General features: G+C 38.1%; 1 protein-coding gene across 1 annotated transcript in view; it reads right to left on the bottom strand.

Moving 5' to 3' along the window:
• The window catches only part of LOC109609933 (protein expanded-like), a 448580-nt gene that overhangs the window by 290039 nt on the left and 136361 nt on the right, over positions 1–22180 (bottom strand). The window contains exon 3 of the mRNA XM_025415034.1: positions 8408–8563. Within this exon, the coding sequence (XP_025270819.1) occupies positions 8408–8521 (114 nt within the window). The 5' untranslated portion in view covers positions 8522–8563. The remainder of the gene's footprint in view (positions 1–8407; positions 8564–22180) is intronic.

Below are 22180 nucleotides of genomic sequence, written 5' to 3'. Positions count from 1 at the left end.
TTACACCAATTGATTCCTTTCATTATTTTGTACATAAAAGTATGAAGGTAAGATAATCGAAAAATGAATGGTTTACTAGATATTTTATGGTTTATGTAAAATTAAGAAATTATTTCAACCCTCATAACTCGCAAAGTACTTAATAAAAATGAACATTATTATAGTGTTTTGGAAAGCTCTTGAATTAAGCTATAAGAATATGCAATCAAATGTAGGGGGTGTCATTTAAAAAAGTCAATGTGACCTTGACCTGACCTTGACGACGCCATCCAAGGTCAAACTGATAGAATCAGTATATAGATCTTCTTAAACCCTACAACTTTTGTTGGAAACACTTTTCTGTAAAACGTATATTTTCCGAGATATTTAGGGGTTTCCACACTTTTGGTAGACCCTGTATATATATATATATATATATATATATATATATATATACAGGATGTGCCACCCCCTTTTATCTTTTAAACTAAAAGAGATAACAAATATATATGAAATTAAATGGCTTTAACTGAACTTTATTGTGAGTATAGTGGTTGATTACAAAATTTATCTGTATTAAAGAACGGAGAGATATGTATAATTTTTTTATAATAATGTAGATATTTTGATATAATAAAAGTTGTAGCGCTGTTTGAAACGAATATAACGATGCGTGATTTAATGTAAATATTGGCGGCTGAACTGAGAAGCGAGTTTATCGCAAGACTATTTCCATTCATGCAACTCGAATGTGAATACGGCAAAACAGAACATGACGACGATAACTAAGGTAAAGACGACGGGATCACCCCAATTCTGCACATTCCCGATCGGACACGATGACATTTTCCGATCGAACACAGACCCGATCGAACACATGCTTTCGCTCTGTGCTTTTAATGCTAAACAAGGTCTATTATTGTACGATTTTACATAGTTTGTGCCCGATCGGATTTGTGTTTGATTGGGTCTATGTCCGATCGGGAATATGCGCAATCGGGATTCACTCAAGACGACGACAAACATATACGCAGACAAGAACACGACAGCGGAAGTAATACGAGTGACTCAAGTGATGAAGATGAGGTGCCAATCATTGAAAGAAGACGATTTAATAAAGAAATTCGAAGAAACCAATATTGATGTTCAAGGATATTGAAAAATCCTTATAATATAATATTCAGCGGAGATAACAAAGTCAATGTGAAGAGATGGATAAAAAATTTTGAAGAAATGGCCGTATTGTGCAAATGGTCTGATATTCAGAAGATTTCATACGCGAAACATCTTCTTCCGGTTCAGTAAAGCTATTCGTAAACTATGAGAAGTGCACGAAGACGTGGAAAAAAGTACGGCGAGCATTAATAGAAGAATTTGCTAACATTGTAGATGATCACGCAGTGCACTAGGAATGATCACGACAAAAGAAAACATCCGACGAGTCATACCAAGCGTATATATACAAAATGCTCGAGATCGCAGCACAAGCCGATGTGGATACGCGATTGGTAATTCAATACATTATTGAGGGTATCCAAGACGATGCAGTTAATAATACAATATTGCATGGAGCAAAAACCATATGCGAGCTGGAAGAAAGGATCACTCAACATGAAGCTATAAAAAATGGAAAATCAAAAATGAGGCAGTCAAAATCGGAGGAGAAGAAGAAGACGATTTTGAAGCGACACGAGTTCGACGAAGAGATGTTTCAACTGCGGCAATATTACGTATGTTGACGACTTCAGCACTCTCTAGCTCGAAATTGGCCCATTATTTCAAAGTTGCACCCATGAGAACATTTCATCAGTAGGTCATAAACAGCAACATACTTTAATTTCAGACAAATCGATTGAGAGCCATATATTTTCCATAAGAAATTTGCGGGGTCCTTTCAAATCAATGTTTCATCAGCATTATAGACCGCTAGCGATTTGAGTTTAATGAATCGAAATTGTTATAAGAAATTAGGCTGTCCCGAATTGAATAATGGCGTAAACTTTAATGGCCTAGGCGCATTAAATAATAGCACGCGTGATTCCTTTTTAATAAATATTATTATTGATGGCAAAACATTTGAAATTACATTTCATGTCGTTGATAATGAAGTAATGACATATACAGTCTTGATCGGAGCTGACTTCTTAAATTTGATTAATCTGCGTTTGATAAAAGGTAAGGTGATGATTCGAAAAACTACCGAAGTCTAGATATACTTGAAGTATTAAAGATCGACGTAATAGAGAAAATAGACCCGTTTGATTTTTCACATATTTCCGACGAAGATGTTCGACGAGAAGTAGAAATTATTGCTAGAAATTGTAATCCAAGAAAACCGCATGAAGTCGATACTAAAATGGTATTAATTTTGAAAGATGAAAATCCCGATTTATCAAAGACTGCGCAGATTGTCTCAGCCGGAAAAGCAGGAAGTCGATAAACAGTTAAAAGAATAGTTAGATGACGGTATAATAAGACCTTCTAATTTCGATTACGCAAGCCCTGTCGTTCTGGTCAAAAAGGAAAACGGCGACGCAAGATTCTGTATAGATTTTAGAAAGTTAAATCAGAAAATAATAAAAGATCACTATCCGTTGCCATTAATCGAAGATCAATTAGATCGTTTACAAGGCGCGAAAATTTTTAGCACACTCGATCTGAAAAACGGTTTTTCCATGTCGAAGTAGCTGAAGAAAGTAGGAAGTACACTTCTTTCGTTGTTCCAACGGGCTAGTACGAATTTATGCGGATGCCTTTCGGACTTTGTAATTCCCCCGCGGTATTATTCCAAAAATTTATAAATGTTGTATTTAAAGATCTGATTTTTAAGGAAACAGTATTAACTTATAATATATTTGAACGATTTGATTATTCCTTCGCAAAGTATTAAATAAGCAATTGACGATCTAAAACATGTAATAAAGGTAGCAAATCCGGTTTGCATATCAACTAGCGAAAGTGTCAATTTATCCAAACGAAAATTGAATATTTAGGACATGTTGTAATTAACGGAACCGTAGCACCGTCGGAATGTAAAACTAATTATGATTCCTCCAACTCCATTATGATAGTTCCAACTCCTATAAATACGTCAGAGATGTGCAAAATTTTGTCGGTCTTACGAGTTATTTCCGAAAATTGATTTCCCGATATTCTACGATAGCACGATCGTTGATGAATCTTTCAACAAATGATATAGAGTTTCGATATGAAAAAAACGAAGAGCAGGCATTTTTAAATTTAAAATTCACGCTGAGCAATAAACCAGTTTTAAAATTATACAAAGTCGGAGCTGAAACGGAATTACATACAGACGCTTCAAAATTCGATTACGGTGCAATTTTATTGCAGAAAAATGATTCATATAACAGTATGCATCTAGTTTATCACGCAAGTGGAAAAATCACCTCGGCCGAAGAGAAATATAGCTATGAGCTCGAAGTACTTGCAGTCGTTAAAGCGTTGAAAAAGTTCCGAGTATATCTGTTGGGTATTCGCTTCAAAATCATCAATGACTGTAAGGCGTTTATTCTCACAATGAATAAAAAAGATTTATGCGTTGGTGTAGCTCGGTGGGCTCTGGCCTTAGAAGAATACGATTACGAGATTCAATATAGACCAAGAAAGAATATGATGCATGTAGACCCGTTAAGTAGAAATCCTCTTCTAAAAATTCTACTTGTCAGCAAAAGTAACGACAGTTATTAAACCGTTGCCAAATTTAAAAAAGCTCAGAGTACCGATCAAGATATCTATAGAAGATTATTAAGTTAGCGACATTTAATAAAGCCGACGAATACATATTAAGAAGCGATTTATTATATAGAGATGATAATAGCGAATTATTATTAGTAATATCTAAGATATTGCAAACTTCGATAATTAGTTAAGCACATGAACAAGGGCATTCCGGTGTTAAAAAAACGGAAACGTTAGTACGTAGAGACTATTGATTTAAGAATATGCGGTCGAAGATCGAAAAGGTTATAATGAGCTGTATAAATTGTATTCTAGCAGAACGAAAGCAAGGTAAACAGAAAAGATTTTTAAATGTAATTGATAAAGGAGACGTATCATTACATACGTATCACGTAGATCATCTAGGTTCGATGCCAAGTACAAAAAGAATTACCGCCATATTTTTGTTGTAATTGATGCGTTTAGTAAATTCGTGTGGTTATACGCTACGAAACCAACCGACGCTGTCGAAATAATTGATCGTTTACGTAAACAGTCTATTGTGCTTGGAAATCTATATAGAATTATATGAGATTGCGGCGCAGCATGTTTTATTTACGTTCGGCATGTTTAAAGAATATTGTAGCACGGAGAATATCCAACATCTTTTAATGACTACCGGAGTACCTAGAGATAAAGGACAAGTCGAAAGGGTGAATCGTACCTTCATACCACTATTAACAAAATTGTCAGCTCCAAGACCGGAATAATGATTTTAATATCTTGATGTTGCTCAAAAAAATCTAAATTGAAAAATACCTAAATTCTACGTCAAATAAAAGCCGGTTCACCGTTCGAACTGATGTTCGGTATTCATATGCGTTTAAAAGAAGACTCACAAGTACGTGAGATGCTCGAAAATGAATGGACGCGAATATTCGAAGAAGACCGCGACGATGTTAAACGAGAAGCTAGAAAAAAAATCGTCAAAGTATAATACAAAAAGAAAATGTAAAAAACTTTAATAAAAAACGGAAGATAACGTTGAAATACGGAAATTTTGTCGCAATTAAGCGCATACAGTTTGATCCACTTAAATTTCGTAGTAAATTCTTTCTAGCGTCATTATCGCGTAGTTAAAGTATTCTTTCTAGGTCAGTATCGCGTAATTAAAGTAACGATCCATACGTAGTTATGAAAGTAGGCAACCATGAAAGACCACAGAAAACCTCAACATCCGCTGATCATATGAAACCCTGGCTGTATTTCGATGATTTAGATAAAATGGAGAGTGAAGACAAAAAAGAGAAAGTTTACAACTTAGGAACAATCGTGAACGTGACATTCGAGGGCGAATGTCTGGAAGGACGACCGAAATGTAGGATATTTTATGAGTGCATATGCTGACAGCCCGATCACGTATTACACACGATCACATAGCACTAAAACTCGAAGCGTCTCACACTGCGTTATGTTTTCCGCGTGTGTCCTTTTTCGGACGCCCTGCACGGTTCTTAGAACATCCTGCGTTTTGTTCAGATTATTTGTGTCCTTTTTAATAACTAACGATACATGAAGAAGGAGGAGTGTGAATTGCAGCAATGCAGTTCGAGCAGATCAGATCCTAACGATTGCTTGAAGAGTCGAGACGTACTCTTATGTACTTTAATTCTATAATTACATTCTATATTATATACCGTTGTAAATAAACTATAGTTGTAAATAAAATCCTACATTTATACATCGTATAATGTAAACATTTATATTAATATTATATTACAAAAACTATTATATTAATATTATATTAATATTATATAAAAATAGTAAAATGTTATAACTAATATTCACAAGTATTACTGATATGTTACTGATCAATTGAATTTTTTTGTGTTTATAAATGTAACACATAATATATCATTATTACATTCATACAATGTATCATTATTACATTCTAATATTCCATATAGAAATGATTTATATAGAATTATATTAATTATATATAGAATTACACTAACTAAATAAATAAAATAAATTATATGTATTTAATTTATAAAATTCGGAATCTAATTTATATAGAAATTTTGATTTAAATAGATAGTAAATGGATTGTTTCTTATTTATCCAATTTCAAATAATGTCTGTTTAATATTTCAAATCCTTTGTTGGGATTGTATTAGAACGTAAACTAAAAAAGAAATATGCTTTGAATCCTAGTTATGAGTTTCATGTTAGTATGTATAAAGTTGGTCTTAATTATTGGCACTGGAAGTTTTTATGCAAGTTCTATTTGCAACTCAAATAGTTCTTGAGGTTTCAATAGTTCCGGCAAAATTGCATCCTGAAAATGAGGTGCCAACTTCTCTTGCAAATGGCATTGCAACATGGGAAATATGCCATTTAAACTAGAAAATTCTGTAGTTCTCGAAAAGTTCTATAGAAAATCCTATAGTTCTTTCTCTATAGATTTTTACAATAGTAATCGCTAAATATTTTTAAATAATTTTTTAATATGGAAATTGGCACTTTATTTTTATAATTAAATAATTTTTTGCCAACAATGTGGCCAGAACTTTCTTGTTTTTCATTTTAGAGTTTCATTAGCGCTGACACCGCATTTTCAAGAATTATGGAATGCCAATTATTTCCATCGTTTCTTTGGTAATTCTCAATAATTGTCGTATTAGTTCTTATCGTTTGAACAGAATTTAACGAAAGTTCCGGCCTTTAAATAAAATATTTTTAAACAATTTTTTAATCTTATCGTTGACACTACATTTTAAAAAACTATGAGGTGCTATTTCTATGTTTTTTCGGCAGTTCTCGTAGTTCTCATGATTTTGATAGATTTTAATGATAGTTCTGGCCTTTAAATATTTACAAACAATATTTTAATCTTAGCATTGACACCCTAATTTTCAAAAATATGGTATTAGCGCGAAAATTAAAAAATATTTTAAAAATATTTAAAGGACATACATTTCATGCCGCATTTCAATTATTGCATTATGACAAAATATACTTATATATTACATGTATAGGCACATTGTACTTGCCATTAAGACTAATAATATTTCTGTTCTTGAACTAATATTGTGACCGGTTAATTTATTAATTAGGGCTAATGAGATCTGGCCGGTGTTATTGGCCTACGGCACACCTTCGGCGCGATTTCTACTCAAATTTATCTCCAAAAGTTTTTGGGCGCCAGGTGCGGTAATCCGCACCACTTCAAAAAAAATTAATTCGATACTTCAATATAATAAGCACGGAAAATGCTACTCAATTAATCGCGACAGACGCTCGGCTAGCCCCGTCTCGGAAAATGGTAGGGCGGTCCGTTTTAATAATTAACAAGGAAGGATCAAAAAGGTGGCTGCAAATAAGACAGAATATTAAAATAATAAGAATGAATATATTTAACAAATAGATAAAGTTCAACACGAGACAGATTCACGTAGATATTATAAGATGTTTTACAATCAATTATGGTAGATTTTTCCGGCAGCGACGGGCCGGCATTCGAGCACGATCACGTGTCATGGGATAGAAAAAGCAGCGTAAGAAAGTCTTGGAATATTGCGCTAAACGAGACGTCATAGGGTCTCGGCAGTTACAAATTCCGCTTGAATTATTAATAAGGAATACCGCGATGATGCTTCTAGTAATGACATCCGTCTGTTGTAAGCCAAAAATATTAAATAATAACAGTAGTTAAATTCGCCAAACGCGATAGTTATAGAATCGATTATTAACGTGAGTCGATCAAACAAATACAGAATTGCGGCAATAACGGAAGAATTGAGCGAATAAGTAATTACACAAGATAAACGATCGAACATGAGCGTGAGCAATTAACAGTAATAAAGTATCAAAAACGCGAACAATAAACTATAATAAATGATCGAACGATTCACGTCGCAGAGATACGCGAGTCGATGCCGCAACGCATCTGCCGGCCATCAAATATCGCGATCGCCTTTGTGATTCTAATTACTCCTGCGGCCTTCAGGGCCGTATTTGCGCCTGTCGCTACTCTGTTGCTTTGTCTTAATTTTGAGACTTTTTGTCCACAGCCTGGTGTGAGGAGTTTTCCGGAAACCGCTCGCCATTATTTTTGTGGATGTCCTGTAGCGCTTAATCCGGCCGAGTTGGCTCCGTTTCGGGGTTCCGATGTTCGCTTTTTATTGATCGACCTTCCCCATGATTATTCCTCATACTTGCTGAGCATAAGGAAATGTATAAGAGCGGCAGCGATGTTTCGAATAGGTTTTTTCCGATTTATAAAAGTAGAGAGGGGGACTTAGCTCGCCATTCTCCTTATAGTCGGCGCCTCGTCTCACACGTCTTCTAATCTGGTCTTCTGCGCCAGGTCGAGTCACCGGATGAGATCTCGTAACGTCCTCCCTCACATCCGCTTAACTCTACTTTTATCATTAACTCTACATAAGGGGAGGTGAGCCTACCCTCGCCTCCAATATTCGCTCTCTCTTCCTAAATCAGGGGAGAACGAGGGCCCAAAAATACTACCGGTCAGATCTCGCGATCCTTGTGACGGATCGCCAAGCGTTACGTCACAATATATACAGAATTACTCGTTTCTCAATGATTAGCTTCTTTAACTCATTTAAAAAAAATTAATTTATATTTTTTATTACTTGATCGATAAATGATAGTTTGGATAATTGTTTGTTGACATGTAGATCGATAAATGATAGTTTGGATAATTGTTTATAATTGACATGTAGTGTACCTCAACGATGAAGTAAAAAGAATCTCCAGAAAGAGTATGTACGGCGAGATAGCGGCTGGCGGACACCAAGGGTTGAAGGCAAGACCGCGCAGCCGTGACACTGCTACTACGCATGCTGCATGCTTCATTTCGTCGCCGCTACGCCCAGCGCCCTCACTGTAAACAATGAATTATAATTTTTTATTAAACACAGAGTATTATATTTTATTGACAGTTTCTAAATTTTAAAATGCTAAATCTACTCTATAGACCTTAAATGCTTATACCCTATAGATTTTACAATTCTTTTTTCGGACTTATCATATCGGTTGTTCATGAATAATAAAAAATTTAAAGAAAAATCACCAATAAATAAATCCTTCGAAAACAATGAATATGTCTACACATCATCCTTAATAAAATTTAACATCCATAGTTTTAATGCTGATCAATTACAGTAATTTATTTTTTCGAAGGAATAGTTATGATTTGTCAATTTTAGAACTACGGATTAAACTCGATTATGGATGACGTAAATAATCAATATTACTTTTGTAATACGTTCTACAATCTATCAACAGATGTGATAATCTTGAAAAATGATTGCAAAATAAATGAGGCAAGATGATGAAAATAATCAAAGAACTTAGACATCTATCGATTTTTAAAAAATAAATAAAGAGTTTTGGGACACAAAAATATAATATTAATAAAATTTTTAAATATTTGTTTTTCGGAGGATAATTTATTAAAAGTCTATTAACGCGAAATAATCAAATAAAAAAATTGTCGTAGAATAAAAATTATAACGATTATGATTTTGCCGGATTAATGAAATTTAATTTTGAATTTAAAAAATACCAATAATGAAAAACTTCTAGAAAACTGATATTTACGTTATTGAATTGAGCTGAAGTATTAAATTCGTTACTGTATAATCAATATATATAACAAGTTACAATTGTAAAATTTAATAAATTAGAAACGCTTCAGTTAATAAGAATATTGGTATATATACAGGGTCTACCAAAAGTGTGGAAACCCCTAAATATTTCGGAAAATATACGTTTTACAGAAAAGTGTTTCCAACAAAAGTTGTAGGGTTTAAGAAGATCTATATACTGATTCTATCAGTTTGACCTTGGATGGCGTCGTCAAGGTCAGGTCAAGGTCACATTGACTTTTTTAAATGACACCCCCTACATTTGATTGCATATTCTTATAGCTTAATTCAAGAGCTTTCCAAAACACTATAATAATGTTCATTTTTATTAAGTACTTTGCGAGTTATGAGGGTTGAAATAATTTCTTAATTTTACATAAACCATAAAATATCTAGTAAACCATTCATTTTTCGATTATCTTACCTTCATACTTTTATGTACAAATTAATGAGAGGAATCAATTGGTGTAAAGAAAACACATAGTTGTTTCTAAGAAAAAATATGTAATTTGCAATTAACAATTCCATATTTTTTCTTAAAAACAACTGTATGTTTTCTTTACACCAATTGATTCCTTTCATTATTTTGTACATAAAAGTATGAAGGTAAGATAATCGAAAAATGAATGGTTTACTAGATATTTTATGGTTTATGTAAAATTAAGAAATTATTTCAACCCTCATAACTCGCAAAGTACTTAATAAAAATGAACATTATTATAGTGTTTTGGAAAGCTCTTGAATTAAGCTATAAGAATATGCAATCAAATGTAGGGGGTGTCATTTAAAAAAGTCAATGTGACCTTGACCTGACCTTGACGACGCCATCCAAGGTCAAACTGATAGAATCAGTATATAGATCTTCTTAAACCCTACAACTTTTGTTGGAAACACTTTTCTGTAAAACGTATATTTTCCGAGATATTTAGGGGTTTCCACACTTTTGGTAGACCCTGTATATTGGTATATACATATATATATATATATATATATATATATATATATATATATTGTGACGTTGCCGTCTCGATGGGCGTCCATCCGCCCAGGAAACCTGACAGTGCGCGAGCCGAGCAGCCGCGTCAAAGAAAAGATTGTGAGAGTCGTATCGGAGTCTCCGGAGAGACGATATTGTATTTCCCCTTATTATTAATTTCTTTTTATTGTTTATTTTGTATATTGGGCAATCCATCGGAGCGCACGCCAAGGAAGAACAAGAGGAATTTTTGCGACAGCCGACCTGCGCCCAACTTTCTAATCGAGAGCGGAGATAGCGTCCGAAGAGCGGGACAGCGCAAAGTCGAGGGCGAAATCCGCTTCAACCGCCAGATGGGAAAGAAGCTGTGAATCGAGAGAACAGAACTCGGTCGGCGCTACCCTCCAAGGATGGAAGACGGACGATAGGCCTCAAAAGGACCGCCGATAGCCGGGTCGTCAACAGCAAAATTTTCAAACGTTCGGGATTGTTGCGGCCCCCAATATGGCGTTGTCACAGGGCGCATTGATACCTCGCGTGTCGTGGCGCTATTGGCCGCGAATCCGCGCACCCCTGCGCGCAGGAATTGACTGCTATCGATTCTGGATCGCGAGATCACTCGGACTCATTCTGATGCGAGCGCTCGATAACAGCAGTCGTTTTCCGAAAGTATTCTGAAAAATCGTTGTCGTTAAGCGTGTCGTCGTCGAAGTCAGAGCAAGAGGACGAACCGAGGAACATCTCCTGGCCACAGGAGCAAATATCGGTGTGGTTGTCCTTCGCTAACTTGTAAGCCACGTACGCGATTCCGTCCGTAGACCGGCCGCTCTGTCGCCAATTTCGTGTTTCGTTGTCGCTCGGGCTTTGTACTCGCCCGAGCTTTCGATTTTCGTATTTCGGGCGACCGGAGACAAGCGACCGAGGTAGCAAGGACGATCGTAATGTCGGCCATAGTTGATAAGATATCGTTTGTCTCTCCGGGATTCGGGGTGTCATAAAACGCGTAGCAAGCGGCTTTCATATATCAACCACGTGCGCGGTAAATCGTGGGGAATGCGTTCGCTATATGTGCTGTCGAAAAGTTGTCGAAACCGCGTAAGGCATCCCTGCAATCGATCGTCGGGCAATTTTCATTATTAATTAGCGTGAATGTGTTAACCGTTGTGTATCGTAACTTTTTGCGACTATTGTTCGGTCTTTGTCGCGCTTATTACGTGTATGCTTAGCGCCTATTTCGTAAGATTTGTCGTGTGTTTGAGTATGTCGCGGTGCGTAATGAATTATGATAAATTAAGAAATTTGAGAGATTCGCGTAAGTAATAAAAAGCGTTACGCCGAGAAGAAAGTAAGCGATGTCCGACGGCTGTCGATTATCGATCACATCGACTGTGCTCGTCGCGAGAATTCCCGTCTTCGCAAATCAATTAATTGTTCTCGCTCCATTATTGCGTATTCTGTCGAACATATGACTGTCGATTAGAGTAGCGATTAAAAGAGAAAAAGGGAAAAGATTTGTACAATTAGTCGACGATCTGATTGTCGAGTTTCCGTTACGTTTTCGAAACGCCGATCGACCTCGCAGAGCCTAGCCATAAAAACGAGCTAGAATAAATACCAGGAATAACTTAGCGCTTTCTTATGTTATCGATTTCGGGCAAACATTCGATCCATCCGATTTATTATTATTACCGCTGTCGAATTAATATCTGTTATATATTTCGTTATTTCAAATTTCCAAACTTCTTGTTATTATTCTTGTTTTTTTTAATTTATTTCTTTTATTTTTACATTATTTTCTTTTTAATAAATGTGTTATATTTTTCTTTATTAGTTCGCGTAATTTATTTAAGTGTTACCCTTCGTGACTGTCGAATTCCGTTGTGTCTGTCGAACTTCAAAATTGTCGAACCTCGCATAAAATAATTAACTTTTCCAAAGACCCTGCCCCTCTACCGTTAAGCGAGCTAGTCGATCCGTGGCGAATCAGACAAGCGTTTTTCACGTTATTTTAGCGTTTAGCGAACTGATACGTGAAAGACCGTATCTTCGCCTAATTTCGAGATCTCGAGACGGTCTTTGCTTCGCCGCGCGGAACACCCTCCACCTCTCTCTCTCTCTCTCCCCCTTCCCTCTCTCCTCTTCCCCCTCTCTCCCCTCCCTCCTCTCCCCCTCCCTCCCAAACGAAGGAAATCCATTTGCGACCCAGGAAAACCATCCTCATCGACACCAAAGCGGAATATTCACGGCAAGAAAGTAATGCTCTGTATATGATGGCACCAGAAGGGTGTAGTGCATCATGAGCTATTAAAACAGAGCCAAACCATCACTGCCGAACTTTACCAACAACAATTGATCCGTTTAAACAATACATTGAAGAATAAGCGGCCGGAATATGCAAAGAGACACGACACAGTGATCTTCCTGCACGATAACGCTCGGCCACATGTTGGAAAGATTGTGAAGGCCACCTTGGAAGCACTTGGCTGGGACGTTTTACCTCACCTGCCGTATTCACCGGACATTCCATCCGATTATCACTTGTTCAGATCGATGGCACACGGGCTTTCGGACCAGCACTTCAACAATTATGAAGAAATAGAGAAATGTCTCATTGAATGGATCGCTTCGAAGGACGAATCGTTTTTCCATCACGGAATACAACAACTGCCATACAGATGGGATAAACTAATAGCAAACGATGGCAAATACTTTGATTAGTGTACTTTTTTATGTTTTTTCACACTAAAATCTTTTTTTGGAAGAAAACAACGGACCGAATTAATTCACACACCTAATATCTCTATACTTTGCTGCACGCGCATTATTGACAGCAATGGCCGACAACTGTCAATAACCTGCAATCGAATAATCTAAAAATATCGGATAGCAGCATATAGAAATAGGTAAAATTATATAAAGAAAAAGATTTAGATGATATTGAACGAATAATGACAGGTTTTTAAAACAATAGAAATATTAATTAGACGAGATGCATAATAAATTCGGTCATTGTAAATTAACAAAATATTAAATTTATTCTGAAAGTATCAACAGACCGTTAAAGACAAAATCGGTTAACGGCGCGTTAAATATATCATATTAAAAAAAAATAGCAGCATATTTTGCTTTATATTTGTCTTATATTTTGTTCTATATTTGAAAAATTAAGAATTGTAATGCATATCGTGTTAATCATTTAAATAACGCGATTAATTTAGTTCGACCGCGCATCGTTACTATATGTTAGCCGATAGATGGCAGGAGGAGAGTTGGTCTGTGGGGTCCAAATAATTATATAGCTACTCTGGGAACGCCCACGATTTCAGGAATGAGTAGGAGAATAATTGAGCACGCGAGAACAACTTTAATTAGAACTCGTATATATTCTAGCTTGTCGCAACAAAGGGATAGCCGTTAATGCCCAGGTCGAAAAGCACGCCTTGACCGCGTGCGTTACTGTGCGTAACTAACTTGCCTCTCGGCTATACGCAGTCGGTAATAATGGACGGTATCTTACCGGCGAACGCCTACAGTACTCCCCCCTGAGTGTGAACGTTATAAAAATATGTTGTCTGACAACTGTGACAATTTAGTACATTGTTCTTACTAGGTACACTTAAACTAACGCCTTTACAATGTCTGAGCGCTTACAATATTATTGACGCAACGCGAACAAAACAAAAAAATAAGATTTGTAATATAAAATGCTTAGGCTAACTTAAAAGCTACGTGTTTTTTTGAACTAGCATAAGTTTTTGGCATCGCTTTATGTGACTCGGTTGTTTGCGGAGTGTCCGCTGTCACTTGTACTTGTATATCAGTCTTATCGTTAATGAAATGAGCGGGCTTAAGCCTTTCGACGGCTACGCTCTGAGGACTACCGTTAATCTCAAGCGTAAAGACTTGGTCAGAGTCTCGTTGTAAAATTTTGAAAGGTCCCGTATATGGTCATTCGAGGGGTTTCTTAACCGCGTCGCAGCGGAGGAATACATGGGAACACGAAATTAGATCCTTAAAACAAAATGGACGTTTCTTAATATGGTGCGCCGCAGGTATAGGTTTAATCTGGCGTATATATTCGCGGAAGTCTTCCAGGAAGATTTGTGGATCTGGAGTGAAGTCTTGGTGTAGGAAAAACCTAGGTTCGCCTGGGAGACGTAGGGTTGTGCCGTAAATAAACTCTGCTGGAGAAGCACCGGTGTCCAAACGTACATGTGTGCGTAAACCTAGTAGGACAGTTGACAGTACACTGACCCAATCCGGGGTATCGTGGCACATTATGGCTGCTTTCAAGGTGCGGTGCCATCTTTCTATAATGCCGTTTGCGGCTGGGTGATACGCGGTGGTACGGATTCGTTTGCAACCGACGAGAGATAGGAGTGCGGAAAAAAGTTGTGATTCAAACTGTGCGCCCTGGTCCGTTGTGAGAATTCGCGGTGCGCCGAAACGTGCGATCCAGTTGTCATAAAACACCTGTGCGATCGTTCGAGCCGAAATGTCGCGGAGAGGAATAGCTTCCGGCCAGCGCGAAAAACGGTCAATAAGTGTTAGGCAATATCGATAGTTTTAACATGTAGGTAAAGGCCCTATAATGTCCATGTGGACATGTTCAAAACGCACGTCGGGAGCGGTGAAAAACGCGGGAATTCGTTTGACGTGTCGCGTGACCTTACATTGTTGGCAGTTGGTACACGCTCGCGCCCATTAGGCGATATCGCGATGCAGGTTAGGCCAAATGTATCGTTGACGTATTATCTGGTCGGTGACCTTTGCGCTGGGATGAGCGGGATCGTGGAACAAATCAAACACTCGCTTCCTCAGCGATTCTGGTATATAAGGACGTATGGAATCGCCTGACATCTCGCAATATAATTCCGTGTGAGGGGTTCCCCAAATGAACTTTTTAAATTTGAGTGAGCAATTTTTAGAGTTGAGTAAATGTTTGAGTTCGTCGTCTAGCGATTGCTGCTCTGCTAACTCGACTAATTCGATGTCCACGGGCAGTTGTAAAGCTGCTATGCGCGATAAATTGTCTGCTACAACATTATCTACGCCAGGTAGATATTCAAAGTTTGTAGTGAATTGCGCGATAAAAGATAATTGCCTCAACTGCCTAGGAGAGGCTTTATCTGAATGCTGTTTGAACGCGTAAATTAACGGTTTGTGGTCAGTAAACACCTTGAACGAACGACCTTCCAGAAAGTGTCTGAAAAACTTGATTGCCTCATAAACCGCTGTTAATTCGCGATCGTACGCGCTATATTTGCGTTGAGACGAGGTGAATTTACGCGAAAAGAAAGCAAGGGGTTTCCAAGAATTAAATAATCGTTGTTCAAGAACTGCTCCCATCGCCATGTCTGATGCGTCCGTAACGATACGCGTTTCCGCTGTCTCGGAAGGGTGAGCTAATAAGGCTGCATTTGCCAAGTCCTGCTTGGATTTGACAAATGCAGCTTCAGCTTCCGGAGTCCATGTGATATCTCTTTTATCGTTCTTGCGTGAATCCTTCAAGTAGATGTGGAGTGGAGCTTGTACTTCCGCAGCATGCGGAAGACTGCGCCTGTAAAAGTTTAAAGTGCCTAGAAAACGTCGAAGTTCAACGATCGTGCGTGGCTTAGGGAAATTCTGTATGGCTGCGACTTTTTCTGTAGTAGGCTTGAAACCCTGAGAGTTAATGAGGTGGCCTAAGAAGATTATTTCCTGTACACCGAGAACGCACTTAGCTGGGTTAATAAACAATCCGAATTCCTGTAATCTACGGAAGACTGTACGAAGATGTTCCTTATGCTCCTCTAACGACGAGGATGCAATGAGGATATCATCAATGTATACGAACACAAAATCGAGTTCCCTGAGTGCGCGATGAATGTATCGTTGGAAAGTTTGAGCTGCATTTCTGAGGCCGAATGTCATTGAGACGTATTCGAATAGACCGAAAGGAGTGATGACTGCGGTTTTTTGGATGTCGTCTTTGGCAACTGGAATTTGGTGATATGCTCGAAAGAGATCAAGTGACGAAAAAATCTTTTTTCCTTGTAGGTTTGCGGAAAAATCATGCAGGTGTGGCACTGGATACTTGTCCGGAATTGTCACGGAATTAAGGCGGCGATAATCGTCACATATGCGCCATTCACCCGATTTCTTTCGAACTAAATGAATCGGACTAGCCCACGGACTGCTCGAAGGCCGACAAATCCCTGACTCCATGAGTCGTTTGAATTCCGTTTTGGCAACTTTTAACTTATCTGGTGCCAAACATTCTGCGGTGGGCGGACCGTTTGTAAGAATGTGATGCTCGACATCATCGCTCTTCAATGTAATCCTTTGAGGGACGCCCGTAATACCTTGGAATTCAGCAAGGATATTGGCAAATTCATTTGAATGATCCACTGTAGAGAGACATAAGTCCGGAACGGTACTAATGCTGCCTGTAACAAATAATTTGGTAGTGCTATCAGTAAGACGACGCTTGCTCAGACTAACATCTAACCTGTAATGTTTTAACAGATCTGCACCGATAATTGAACACGGAACGGCGACTAGACAAAAATTCCATGTGATAGCCCGTCGTAGTCCAAGGTCTAATGTAAGACGACGCTCGCCGAACGTGTCGATGCGAGTATTGTTGGCAGCAAACAATTTAAGCTCGGAAAAAGCTTTTTTTTGCGTTGTTGAGGCGGCTAGAACTGAGACTTACGATCACGAATGTGGAGGCGATTATGCGAGGATCCACCTTGATCGACTGCGTCAAAACGAGAAGGTGGATCTAGTTTTCCGACTCTCTGTCACCTTTCCACGAGCATGGCTTTCTGCAAGAGGTTGCTTTTTCACCGTATTTCTGATGAATGAAACAGTAGCCTGATTTAGCGTCGGAATTCTGCGAGCCTCGCTGTTTGGATTTCGAACGAAACCGGGAAACAGAACGTTCCCTTTTTAACTTGGCCATCTTGCTTTCTAAGGACGCAAGGCGTTTGATAACTTCTGCCATTTGATTCTCGTAATCAGGCTGTACATCTGCGTCATTGTGACGCTGCGTTTTGGTCTTACCCGCTTTTGCATGTATAGGAGCTATTGTCATCTCGGAACTGCTCATGTCAGCGATTTTGTCCGCGATTTCCGCGACTTTCTGGAGGTCGGGTTCGTTCATGGCTACTAAAATTGCTCGCTGTGATTCTGGCAACTGTTCGAGAAAAAGAGATTTTAAAACCGTTGGGTTGCATTGTCCCCCGTTCAATTTTCGCATGTGATTTAATAATTGAAAAGGTTTTCGATCACCGAGTGATTGGCCTTTTAGAAGTTGCCGTAACCGCGCTTCGGGTGAGATCGAAAAGGCTGATAAAATTCTCTCTTTGAGAGATTGATAATAACCCATAGATTGATAATATATAAAAATAAGTGGGGGGAGGGTTTCCGGAAATAAGGTCTCTGACATGCTCCACGATCTCGCTGTCTAATGCACTTATGAGGTAATCCGCTCTTGTACGGTCAGTTTTACAATTTGAGATCCGAAATGTCGCTTCTACCTGGAAAAACCAAGTCTCGGGATCGTTACGCCAAAAGGGCGGAATTTTCGGCACACGGTATGTGCTAACCTGAGGCCCTTGTGCGAGGCCGTCTGCCTGTTCCGTATCCGACATACTGCTGGCTGAAAACGTTTATACGCGACGAGAAAAAAAGAAATTTATGCTTACAATTCAAACGCGCGGAATTTATCCTGGCCTGCTGACTTAATTTAGAACGGACTTACAGTACGCTAGCGCGAATCGTTGTTTGCAGAGCTTGTCCAGACGGCTGTAACGACTGTCGTGGTCTTCACCCGCTGTCTGATGGCTTGAGCGAATGGACTTGTCCGCAGGACGAAAAGATGGCCGTTATCCTATGATGGTCCCGCCCGGAGGAAGTGAAGATGGCCGCTTTCCGTGGGAAGAAAAGAAATATAGCCGCCTCTCGAAAATGTGCTCTGCTTGCCGGAAATCCGCAGATGTAGTTATGCGGCTGCTTTATGTAGCGAGGCTCGAACACGCTCAATGATGTTGTCCTCCGATAATGCTCTGACGAAGGAGGGCTTAGAACGTCTGAACGGTGTGAGTGTTCGGCTCTTCTCCTGCGCTTCGTCCAGGAGGCCCGAGATTCCTAGACGTTTCTCGCAACGATGCTCAGCGTATTTCTTTGTCTTGGCACTTGACGAACGTCGGGGTCACCAATTGTGGGGTCCAAATAATTATATAGCTACTCTGGGAACGCCCACGATTTCAGGAATGAGTAGGAGAATAATTGAGCACGCGAGAACAACTTTAATTAGAACTCGTATATATTCTAGCTTGTCGCAACAAAGGAATAGCCGTTAATGCCCAGGTCGAAAAGCACGCCTTGACCGCGTGCGTTACTGTGCGTAACTAACTTGTCTCTCGGCTATACGCAGTCGGTAATAATGGATGGTATCTTACCAGCGAACGCCTACAGGTCAGTTAGAAGAGTAATATGGCGATAAAAAAATTGATAATTGTTCTGTATTGAGGAATAAATTGTTCTGTATTGAGGAATAAATAACTTTATTCCTCAATACAGAACATGTTGGTTATTATGAACAGAACAGGATATTTAGTTTAGTAGCAAAAGACAAGAGAAATAGTTTAAAATTTAATTAATATACTTTATTAATGAAAATAGCTTATGTGACACAACATGTGCTCGCCGGCTCGAGCGATTTCAAACAAGGTAAAGGGCTCAGAAAGAAATTGACCTGTGGCGCGAATGGAAAAACCCGATCAGGAACTTTCTAGACGGTTCTAACGATTGCGCATGCATATGCGCGAATTACAAAGAAATATGGAAACCATTTACTCAACAGAACATACTTTAACATTTTGGCGCCCAACACCGTATTGACAACACGCTTGAATCTCGTCCATTAAAAGAACCCGAAGCAAACACAGTTAATCGAAAAACATATTGAAACTAATCATCGTATGCATACGTATGCACATCGAAGAAGAAGAAACAACAGACTTAATAAATACATGATATATATATATGTATATATATATACACTCCCCAGCAAAAAAAGCGGTACACTAAAAATTTAGGAAAAATTTACCAAACTTCAAACGCTTGTAAAACAGGAAATATTTATGATACGGGGGTGTTTAAAAAACGAAATTAAAGCTTGAAGCCAGTACTTTGAGAAACTTTTAATGCCGATTAAATGGCGTGCTTAATTTACTAATGGTCGATGACAGAACGAAAACTTGCAAAATCGATAAGTACAACGTGCAGTTTCTAGAGTTGTGTGGAGTGAAGCAGTTGACGTAACTCAATGAAGTAAAAAGCGTGTGAAAGTTCGAAATTTTCCCTTCAAAATGCGCTTTTGCGGAACTCGATACAATAATTTTTCGCTAAGTTATGCCAATCTGAAGAAAAAGTGTTTTTTACGAGATAATAATGAATTATGAATTGTAATGCCGCCGTTATGAGTGCAAATCACCACAATTCTGTCCAAGCCATGTTGTTAGTCTGAAAACATATCAGTGTGTGTGTGTGTGTGTGTGTGTGTGTGTGTGTGTGTGTGTATTTGCACACCACAAGGATAAGGACCCCGTGGTTCGTCAACTCTCACAGTATTTAAAGTGTTTCCGAACAATCACTTGAGACAGTATCTGATCGTATGAATGAAGTAATACGCGCACGAGGAAGTCATACCCATTATTAGTGCACATGTGCGCGCACGTACACACACACCATAAGGAGGGTTTGGAGTCTTTAAATACTGTGGAGTTGACGAACCACGGGGTCCTTATCCTTGTGGTGTGCAAATACACACACACACACACACACACACACACACACACACACACACACACACACTGATATGTTTTCAGACTAACAACATGGCTTGGACAGAATTGTGGTGCTTTGCACTCATAACGGCGGCATTACAATTCATAATTCATTATTATCTCGTAAAAAACACTTTTTCTTCAGATTGGCATAACTTAGCGAAAAATTATTGTATCGAGTTCCGCAAAAGCGCATTTTGAAGGGAAAATTTCGAACTTTCACGCGCTTTTTACTTCATTGAGTTACGTCAACTGCTTCACTCCACACAACTCTAGAAACTGCACGTTGTACTTATCGATTTTGCAAGTTTTCGTTCTGTCATCGACCATTAGTAAATTAAGCACGCCACTTAATCGGCATTAAAAGTTTCTCAAAGTACTGGCTTCAAGCTTTAATTTCGTTTTTTAAATACCCCCGTATCATAAATATTTCCTGTTTTACAAGCGTTTGAAGTTTGGTAAATTTTTCCTAAATTTTTAGTGTACCGCTTTTTTTGCTGGGGAGTGTATATATATATATATATATATATATATATAAGGAATTTATATACAAAGCAGTAAACTACATATCAAATAATAAATTTGAAGAGCTCGATTCGGCTGCAACGTGGGACATCGGAAAACATCATAATAGGTCAGTGAATCGCTTTCCTTCCTAAGTACAATATTTCCTTTTACAGTAATTATTACGGGCAATATGGCGGAATTATTCCAATTGAAACAAAAAAGAGCTCGTGTCAAGGGCCAAGTCACGAGAATACAGACATTTTTTTAGGCTAACCGTGCATGTTCGGCAGCGGAAGCACAGGTTAGGTTGAAAAAATTAGAAGACCTCTGAGTTTTATTTGAAGAAGTTCAGTAAGCTCTCGAAAATATAATGTTAAAGGATGAGAAGCAATCAGAACAATTTACACGTGAAAACGAAGGTGAACGTGTATTATTCGAAAAAAGATAGTACGCTACAGCGTCAAAGGCACAATAAATAACGGATAAAGGAAAACAATTACAGGTCATCGCACAGCAACAGAGCAGTAGGCAAGATTCGGTAGATAATCGACAAGCAGCAACTCTAAGGAGGAAAAGCAAACCAAAACTCCCGAAGATTAAACTCCTAAAATTCAATGGCGAATATACATAATGGCTCTATTTTTAAAACTTTAAAGCTTTGAACGGTACACAATAACAGAGATTTATCAGACCCACAAAAGTATCAATATCGTTGGAATCTTATCACGAGAAGCACGTAAGGTTATAGAAGGTTTCAAGTAGTATAGAAAATTATGGCAGCTTCTTAAAAACACGTATGAAATGATGATTATTGATACACACTTGGATGAACTTTTTCCAATCATTTCAAAGGATGATAAAGCAGATTCGATGAGACAACTAATATGGCATATAGAAACACACATGTTCCCTGAAGTCATTACATCAACCAGTGGAATATTGGGATACTATAATTCTACATCTGGCAAAAGGAAAGCTAGAATACACCGAGCAGCAATATTGGCAAAATTACCTTAAAGATCGTATACCGAGAAATATGCCTAAATTAGAAGAATTTACTAAATTTATCACAGAACGTTGTCATACATTAAGGATGATTAATCAAAATAAGATGACAAAGTTCAAGCAATCAGTACAAGAAAGGAAAGGCAATAAAAGAATAACACTAACAATGACAACATTAAGATGCAAATTTTGCAATGGTGAGCATCAAACGTATTGATGTGAAGATTTAAACAAATTATCTGTCGAAGATCGCAAAAAATACATTATCGAAAGAAGCTTTGTATTAATTCTAAATACAAGACATCACGCAAAAAATGCAAGGCATCAACATGCAAGAAGTGTTTAGGCAAACATAACACGATTTTATATCAGGAAAAGCTAAAGAAAACGCAAGGAAACAACAGGTACAATTGTTACTCATTGTCTAAATGGACTAAATATGATAAATGCTCATTGCAGAAGTAAAACAAACATTCAGGTTATCTTATCTACAGCGCAAGTCTATGTTCGGGATATTCATGGAGAAC

This window comes from Camponotus floridanus, unplaced genomic scaffold (genome assembly GCF_003227725.1).
Source record: "Camponotus floridanus strain SB8 unplaced genomic scaffold, Cflo_v7.5 scaffold94, whole genome shotgun sequence".
In the NCBI taxonomy this organism is placed as follows: domain Eukaryota; kingdom Metazoa; phylum Arthropoda; class Insecta; order Hymenoptera; family Formicidae; genus Camponotus; species Camponotus floridanus.
This window is presented reverse-complemented; position numbering and strand designations above follow the sequence as displayed.